Here is a 10,000-nt window from a genome sequence, read left to right on the forward strand (position 1 = left end):
ATAACAATATGTTGGAGTCGTATGGCAGTTGTGCTAACTTACACAATCCCCACGTGAAGCCAGATGGGAAGACAGAACATCCAAATTAAAGCAGTATTACTAAAGTGGCTCCAGGGCTCTGAAAAATGTCAATGGGGAGCAGGGATAGCACAGTGGTCAGAGCACTCGCCTCCCACATACATACATACATACTTAATTGACCACTCCCCATAGGGGCTTTTCAGGGCTAATGAACACAATCATGACAGAACAGAACATTCAACAACAACTACTGGTACATGTATTAAGAATCCAAACTGGCTGGAGCCAAGCTAGTTGGCTATTTACTAGTCTAAGAGCAGCTGAGAAGTTGAACCAGGGACTACCAGGAACAAATTCAACCAGTGGTCAGAACGTGTCTTGAAACCAGGATCCCTGGATCTCAAGGCAAGCGCCCTGACCACTGAGCTGCACTGCCTCCCACCATTGTGGCCCGGCTTTGATTCCCAGATCCGGCGTCATATGTTTTTGTGTGGTTGGGTTTGTTGGTTCTTTACTCTGCTTCACGAGTCAGAGTTTTTCTCCGGGTACTCCGGTTTTCCCCTCCCCTAAAAACCAATGTGATTTGATATGTATTAATTTGATTTGATCTCACATGTGCATTACCCCACAAGCTATTCAGCTTTAAAAATTATCGTTTGAAAGTAAAGTTCTGTTGTTATTGTTATTGTCAAGAAAAAGAACAAAGGACAACAAATGAAATGGCTTGGAAGACAGTCTTGAGCTCCCGACAGCATTATGAAAAAAAGCAAAACACACAAGGCAAGAACATTTCGGCAGGAGTGGGAAACAACAGTTGCATGGCTCAAACTTTTGTTAACAAATGAACTCTGCCAGATGTACCGCTATTTACTTCAAATGAGAGAGAAATATAGAAGAAATGCTAAACTGAATTGTTTTACATCACCATGTACTTGCATCTACTCCTTGATTTGTTCCAGTCGTTATTATCAAAATGTTTAATATTTAAAGCGCCCCTGTGATAAGAAAATCATTCTCTTTTTTTTCTTCAGAGTTTGAAAGTATGTTTGCTTAACACCTGACTGACAAAATTTTGAACATTCATTTTTATCCAAAGGCAATTTACTTTGAGTGTAATTAAGTTTTGGATTTCACGGTCCACCATTACTCACGTTCAAAACTGACTGATTGGACCTCAGAGGGTTGGTTCCAGGAAAAAGTGACGTCAAAGGTTCACTAGCTTGAAATTATTGTGTGTCAATGCAGTTTATTATAAATGCAAAATGTGAGTTTAAAAGTGTGAAAGCCCAGAACTCCTGTGCTGCATATTAATTCTGCAGCATACTCACACATTGCATTCTTAAACTAGTAAGCCCTTGACGGCATTTTCTCCTTGAACCAGCTCTCTCAAGAACTTACAGTTAGTAATGGTGGACCATTAAATAAGAAAATTACAGTTAAAATAAGCAGGCATCTTTTTGAAATCAAGGCTTAAAACTTTGGTCGCTTAGTGTTTGGTTAACATATAGTTTTGAAATCCAAAGAAAAATAAGAATTGATTTTCTGGGGCACCCTTTCCCTCAGGGGGTATTTTAGGAATTTCTGGGTGGGGATGTGCCGCTGGGACCCTGGAACCCTTAGCCTATACCAGAGCTAGTTTCAGCTGGATTTTGCTACCCTATACTAGAGTAAACTCCCCAAATTACTCCTATCCTAGAGTAGCTGTTTTCCAGAAACTGAGGTCACTAGCACAGTCTAAAACAAAGCCAAAACAAAACCTTATACCACAATCACTTCTTTATTAAAAAAGGATTTATTTATACTTGTCCAGCAATGCCAAGCACGTACATACACATTATCAAGATAATAAATTGTTTAATTTTAACCAGTATTAATATCACCGATTTCCGTCTGAATCCCGTTTTTGACAGTTAATAATATCCAGTAGCGTTATATGATAGTCATCTATCAACGCTCTTGAGGCTGAGTCGTGAAAATTTAAACTTGCCGATTTCAAACAACTGGTCAGTTTCGTGAAAAATGATACCCTATTCTAGACTCAAACGCTCTGATTTATATACCCTATGCTAGAGTAAACTGCTTGAAAACCATACCCTTCACAGCGGCACATACCTATATAGCCCATATATGGCAGTACCCCCCACCCCCGGGCCCTTTTCCCCCTAAGAGTGACACTTAAAGATTTTACGCTATCTAACACCCCAGGTGATTTTACTCCTCAATGAGGACCTCTTCACGGGTGAAAAGGCTACGATATCATAAATTGTGAGCTTGGATAACAAAACTTTATAATTATTTTGGTTAGCAAAAAAAGATGTCTACTAAGCCTAAATGTTAATAATCCAAAAATTTAAATGCAAGCCCTGACCATATTTTCAATAAAGCTCCCAGTACACCTCAACTCCATCTGATCATGCCTCCTTCGATATCCCCTTTGCACTAAACCATCACAACCACTTGCAACAAGCCCAACCACCACCAATTCCTTGCCACACACTCTACACATTGGATCTACATCCTTGTTCTCAATACAAAAAAAATCTGGTTTGCAAAGCCTGCTCCAGAGCTGCAAAAACATGCCCCTCTATGCTATTCCCCAAATAACGTGCATGCTTTTCCCCAAATATCAAGCTATGAGCCACTACCTTGACCTCTCGGACATTCCTCATGAACTTCCCATGCATTTTCCACCCACTTCCTGTGCACATTCTTTGTTTCTTCCACCTGCAACATCTCTCCAGTAAACTTAACATCCACTCGTCACTCACCTTGACATATATATCCAAACAGACAAAGTTCCTTATTCACACAATCATACACACTGATCAATCCCACAATCTTTCCACTTTCACTACACTCCCCTTCTTGTGGATTGCCCCCCAACATTGTCAAGCTCTTCCTCATCTTCACATCTATCACCCCCAGTTTTTCGATCACTCCAATCCAAAATCCCAGCACTGTACATGTATCTCACCACACCTATAGAAGGGTACAAGCTTGTAATCCTATTGCATTTATTGCCCTAATAAAATTCGCACCATGTAACTTTGACCTCACCATCAGTTTCACCCTCTTCAAATACTCTAGTTTCACCTTCTCCTTCATCTATCTACCCCATCTCCAAACACCTTTTCTTCACCTGAGCCTCCCTAAACAACTGATCCTTCATAACCTGCACCTTCCTCCTACGCCCCTTGTGTATTTGTCTTCTGATCTTTACTGATAATAATTGATGCCTTTGTTGTAGATGCAGGCAAGCTGTTGTGTGTCAGCTTAAAACTACAGGTAAATAGCTTTTACCACATGACCATTACTTCATCAAATTACACAACAATTGATTTTAGTGTTGTAAGAGGTAATTAAGCATTGCACAGTGTGGGAGCAGCAACAGCACAAGAACTATTTTAATTTACTAACTTTGCCAATCAAGCTGACAGAGCACCACAACAGCTTGGGTCAATTACTGTGGCCTCTTTTTTTGGCCTCTTGAGTATTGAGTGAAGGCTTAAGTTCCTTAATGAAAAACATTTCATACAGAAGACAATCAAACTTAGTTTGGCATTTCTTATTTGTATAGTGAAATAATACCTACATTATTTAAACTATTTTATGGCAATGGCACTGACAGAGGGGCAGGGGCCAAGCAGGGCCTTCAGAGGGTCATGCTACACCTGCCTCATAAATCTTCAGGACCCCAAGGGTCTGTCTCAATCAGAGATCCCAGAGTCTCATGCTTGAAGTATTTAATGATGCTGGGGCCTTTGTCATGAATTTGTACATGATTGTATAAAATAATTATGTTGTGGTTCAGTTTTTATCTTGGTTAAAATTTCTTCAAAGCAATTCAATTTTGCTTTTTCTTTGTCTAATATTCATTATCATACACTGAAATCTGAAACAAAGGAAAAATCAAAATTGAACTAGTTTGAAAAATTTTGAACCAAATAAATTATATAAAATTGAACCACAACATATACATCAGAAATTTAACCTGGGGGTGCTTAAGGTGGAAATGGGTTAAAAAGCATGTTGACTCAGGTGTAACTCAACAACCATTATCTTACCCTAACAAATGCATTTATTCTCTTCACTGAATGCAGCATGCAGATAAGCCAGCGTGTGTAAATCAGCAAATCCTCCATTGTAACAACACTCATTGCTGAATCGCTTCCAGCGAGTGTTGCTTCAAACGCCACAGCAAGTCGTCTTGCACGTTGAATGCAGTCATGGTATTCTTCCATGATGTAACTATGTGAGCAAAATTAACTCAAATTATAGTAATTATTCAACATGAAACTTCAACCATAACTTTAAAACAGCTAAATAATTTTATTGGCTTGTATGGTCATAAGACCACAATACATGTAATTAAAACATTCAGCTATTATAGTCTCCTTAACAATCCTGGTCAAAAATGTTGGGATTAATTAATTCCTGCTTTTCCCCCTCCCCCCATTACAATGTTGATTTTCACGGTCTCCGAAATCAAGATTAGTTCATTGATCACTTGTACGTTTCAACATTGTCTTGGGGGGGGGGGGGGCCTTAACCCAAAATTTGACTATTGTCCAAAAGTCTTTTGGCCCGGATTATTGGGAGATGAGGTTTGTTCTTCTCTTTGCATGAAATGTCAACACTCATACCAGGGGTACTTCAACACTCATGCTTAATTGCAGAAATGCTTTCTACATGCTGAATAATGAAAACTCAAGTAAAGAATGTGTGGTTTACTTGTGGAGTGTCAGTTGTTACAGTGACTGTCTCAAAATAGAAGGGGATATATTTCTGGGAAGGGAAAATCCACCTGTCTCCTAGTGGAGATCTCCATGCCTGATGAAGTCTTTAGAAAGATAAAAAGCTTGAACATAAAAGGAATAATTTCAACAGCCTACCTAAGTCGTTTTTGATATAAAGGGAACAGGTTTTCGATGGCTTTGGTGTGTTCACAGAATCGAGCCCACCGTAGCATGTGCATGTGTTTACATTGCACTAAATGCTCTATCCTCTCCACAAAAAACTGCAAAGAAACAACAACATTATTAAAGTGGTACTATGATCAAAAAACCATTTCCTTTTTTTTCTTCAGATTTGAAAGCGTGTTCGCATAACACCTGAACTGGCAAAGTTTTGAGCTTTGAGTTTATCCCAAGGCTGTTTATTTTGAGTGTAAGTTTTGAATTTCACGATCCGCCATTACTCACGTTGAAAACTGACCGATTAGACCTCAGAGGGTTGGATCTAGAGAAAGTGACATCATTTACTCATTAACACAATTTATTATATACAGTGTATGTAAAACATGGGTTTAAAAGTCTGAAAGTCCAAAACTCCCATGCTGCATATTAATTCAGCTGTGAACACACGCTTCGCATTCTTAAACTAGTGAGTCTTCGACGTCATTTTCTCCTCAACCCAGCTCTCTCAATATTTTAAAGTTTGTAATGGCGGACCAATAAATAAGAAAATTCCAGTTAAAATAAACAGGTGTCTTTTTAAAATCAGAACTGAAAACTTGGGTCACTTGGTGTTTAGTTAACATAGTTTTGAAATCCAAAGAAAAAAAAGATTTGTTTTTTTGGTCGTAGTACCACTTTAAGAGTAGCACATGATAAGTCTGACTAATTCCATACTTGGAATGCTATCCAATGCTAACTTTAAACTAAGTCATATTTAAAATAACTGAACTTTTTCCATGCCTTAGCTGATTCACCTTTGCACATCACTTGAGTAATTTATTAATATTATCAGGTTAATGCTTGTTATGACATTGGAAACACAAACTGGTCTAATTATGTTGAATCAAGAAACTTTTAAAGTGCCCCTGTGACCAAAAAATTAATTCATATTTTTCTTTGGATTTCAAAACTATGTTAACAAAACACTAAGTGACCCATGTTTTAAGCCTTGATTTCAAAAAGACACCTCTTTATTTTAACTGGAATTTTCCTATTTAATGGTCCGCCATTACTAACATTATGTTCTTGAGAGAGCTGGATCGAGGAGAAAATGACGTCAAAGGCTCACTAGTTTAAGAATGCAATACGTGTGTACGCTGCAAAATTAATATGCAGCACGGGGGTTTTGGGCTTCCAGACTTTTAAACTCACGCTTTGCACATATAATAAGCTGCGTTCACATGCTGAAATTTTAAGCTAGTGAGCGTCTGACGTCACGTTTCCCTGGATCCAACCGTCTGAGTTCCAATCGGTCAGTTTTGAACGTGACTTATGGCGGACCGTGAAATCCAAAACTTACACTCAAAGTAAGCGGCCTTTGGATAAAAATCAAAGCTCAAAATTTTGCCAGTCAGGTGTTAAGCAAACACACTTTCAAAATCTGAAGGAAAAAAGGAAGTGGTTTTTTTGATCACAGGGGCACTTTAAACCACATCATAAATGGAGTGTGAGACATAAACAAGAACCTGATGGAGCAGGAGAGGAATACTCTTTCCCGAATATTCTCCTTGGGAGGAGCTTGACATTTCCTCATACATAACATCTGACTGTATGATCAGAGGTTGAGCCTCACGCACCTGCAATTATATCGAAAGAACAAAAACCTTTTACAAACTTAAAGATACACTGTGCATGTAAACATATTTTAGCTTACTGTAGTATCTTCCTCAAGCAACATTTTTTCTAAAATTTTTATGTAAACCTTCCTTTGAATATGAATTTTCAATGTCAAATTTGAGGTTAGGGCTAACCCTAACCCTAAACCATATTCAAGTACAGCTTTCATGACCCTGCAATAGACTGAGACCAGACCAGCTAAAGAGAGTCCGCTTTTTTTTTGAGTATCCTTAGACCATATAACCTTTTAATAGCTTTGACATACAGATATTCGCAGTGGGCATTCCAACTCAAGTCACTTGAGATGTAAACTCCAAGTAGCTTCTAGACAGTAACTCTTTCAATAACAGCACCGCCAACAACTAGCGGGCTCAGGCAAGTTGATTTGTATTTAAGAAAGTCGACAAACATTTCCTTACAATTCTTCGCATGATCAAAAAGGAGGTCTGCATTAACACAAATAACAGTCTGCAGTCAGTCAGTAGTTACACAGTCAGTATGTCATTATCACCACTTTAGTTACCCCGGTAAGTCTCAAGGTTATTTAGTTGAGCACAAGTGCTCTTCTAATCAGAGACTACTACAAATCAATATTATTAATGAAATCAGAACAAATCATGTATTGTACCATTAGCCTTAAAAAACACCCATGAGCTATACAAATATTGAAATAAGACTGATTTTCACACAGTTTGTTATCATGGGGTTCAAACAGAGACTGAAGACATTTTTTTTAAATTTTAATCTACAATAAAATTTAATGTAATAATTTAAAAAATTGAATTCTATCAAAAACATGATCATGATTTATAATTAGGAAATATTGTACCCAGTCCATTTTTAACAACGGGCAATATTTGAATGACAGGAAATGAAAGATTATGATCGAAAAAAAATGCTCTAAAATCAGTAGATGTTAACTAAATTGTAACTGGTGATACTTCATCCCAAGGTTGAAATCCCCTACTCCGTTATATTTAATTAAGAGATTGTGGGTCTTCCATGCACACACAACATTTAATGTTGTGCGATAGGGCCCACAAATTGTTTCTCTTATATTAGAACCTGATCTACATGTATTCATTTAAACATTGTGAGTAAGTAGGCAGCAGACTTTCCAGAGTTGTTTTTCAAACCAGAGTGTTGATTCCGCTAGGATTTGTACCCCCAGCCTTTTGTATCATCATCCAGTGTTGTTGCAGTTCAGTAATATCTTGTTGCTGGTAATAAATAAACTGTCAATGTTGAATCACCTGCAGACTCTTTTCAATGGCTAGCTTTCTTTCTCTCCTGAAATGATCTGCATCCTTGGGTAGTGGGACAGACCTAGGGAACATGAAGTTAGAAAAATCAGAATGCAAATGTACAAGAATATAAAATTATTTAGTCCCTTTTCAGCTGGACATTATCTTTTACCAAGGAGAACTTAACCCTTTCACTCCTGTGGGGTTCCCCATTGACGAGTAAAATCGTCTGGCATTAGACAGAGTAAAATCTTCAAGTGTCACTCTTGGGAGTGAAAGGGTTAATACTCTAACTTGCACTGCCTTCACAGTGAACATTGCTACTGAAAGCAGTTTGTACACCAGGATCAGATCAATTTATTTGCACACAGTACACTGTCAGCTGCTGTCAACTGATACCCTAATGATACCTCACTATGATTTCAAGCGTAATAAGAGCAATAACTGTTTACTTTTGTTGCCGGTAATTTTTTAATGGAAATGAAAATGGACCTACTGCACATCAGGTAGGGGACAACAATGTGGCCCAACGCTGTTGTCAACAAAAGGATCATAAACACAAAACTAATTATAGGTCCAATTAATTACTGGTTATGTAGTCATAATGTACATAATAACTAGCCTGCGTAAGAGTGTCTTAAATTTGTACATAATATATATCTGTATAATTATTGTTACGATTAGAAATGAAGTTTGAGCAGAGCATTAATTTTATTCTGTTATTTGCTTAACTAGATAGATTGGTTAATTAACTATGTTTGAGGACTATAAATATAATTACTCAAGAATCACGACAATTATCATTCTTTTTATTACTTTTACTTATTTTTTCCTTTGGAGATATTAGCATGGGTTTATTCTATGTGTAAAATTCGAAGAGAAGTAAAGTTTTTGATTGATTGATTCTGAAAATCTTTGCACAGTCATATTAAAACTGTCGGATAGTGACTTGTCCACGGGAAAAAGTTATCGGCCCTTTGAACAACTGTAATTTTGACCCCAAGCACCTGTTTAAGGCTTCTGACTGTTAGAATGTGTAAATATGTTCCCACTTCATCAAATAATTTCATTTATTGAAATATACATGTAAATATGATCAATGTGTACAAATTAAGGTTATTCTGAGTAAGTATAATCTTCCCTCTTATGAAATCTTATCATCAAATATCTTATTACAGTAACTGTAGTTTTCAATTATGTATTTTAGAATTTGTAAAGCAAATACATGTAATTGCATAGTTGTAATTACTGGGTTGCCAATTATGGCAATCCAGTCGAAATCTGTGTAGCATTTCTCCCTTTTTTCCTCTATTAGAAATCGGAAAAAATGCGCAATAGGGTCTTCCTTGTCACTCCCCTGGTAAGTATTGCCTTTGTGCCTTGAGTCTTCCATGTGTTTCTTTGGTAGATTTCAGGTGGTAGTCAGGGGGTAGTAGAAATGCATAGATTTTATCCAGTGGACACAGTACATTTTAGCAACGGCGGCAAAGCCGATGTTACACATGAATGGTGTTTTATTAGTAAAGTAAAGTAGACCTTATTTAACATCGACAACTCGTAACAGTAACTTTTAATCACTGACAAACCTGAGGTCGACGGTGCACTCATTTTACTCCCCCCTCTCCATCAGTGCTCCGTTTTACGGGTATTTAAAGCTACTAGCTACACGGAAAGGAAAGGAGTCGAAACAAGGATGCGAGATCCAGGAATCGAACTCAGGATCTCTTGCACCAAGGCCGCACACTAACCAACTGTGCCATCCTTGGATCTTTAAACAAAATATACCTTTTTTGTATTTTATTTATTTTTTGTCTACTTTATACAATGAAATATAATACACCCTTATGGACCTCAAGAATGGAACATCAATTCAATAAACAACACAAGCAGTGAAAAACAAATATCTGGAATCTTAAAAGCGACAGATAATGGACTTCGACAACAATTGCATCTTTCACCGTCGGATATCAAAATGAGCTATATTTCTAATATTTCACTGTGGTGTTATGTACAACACTGAATCCATATGGCAAATTCTCCAGTAACCTTTTCTGGTTGGATATGGGGTTTAACAAACTCTGAGAAGAAATCAAAAACAGTCGGATCTCTGTTGTCTGGCTATTCATAATTTTGTTTATTTGTTCTCAACTCTGCACAGTCTTC

At 37.4% G+C, this 10,000-nt stretch overlaps 1 protein-coding gene across 1 annotated transcript in view; it reads right to left on the reverse strand.

Moving 5' to 3' along the window:
- Positions 1 to 10,000, reverse strand: part of LOC137977834 (uncharacterized) — a 96,736-nt gene that overhangs the window by 82,445 nt on the left and 4,291 nt on the right. The window contains exons 2-5 of the mRNA XM_068825173.1: positions 7,847 to 7,919; positions 6,443 to 6,553; positions 4,914 to 5,038; positions 4,086 to 4,269 (exon numbers count right to left, since the gene is read on the reverse strand). Coding sequence (XP_068681274.1) covers positions 4,086 to 4,269; positions 4,914 to 5,038; positions 6,443 to 6,553; positions 7,847 to 7,919 — 493 coding nt within the window. The remainder of the gene's footprint in view (positions 1 to 4,085; positions 4,270 to 4,913; positions 5,039 to 6,442; positions 6,554 to 7,846; positions 7,920 to 10,000) is intronic.

This window comes from Montipora foliosa, chromosome 11 (genome assembly GCF_036669935.1).
Source record: "Montipora foliosa isolate CH-2021 chromosome 11, ASM3666993v2, whole genome shotgun sequence".
NCBI lineage: Eukaryota > Metazoa > Cnidaria > Anthozoa > Scleractinia > Acroporidae > Montipora > Montipora foliosa.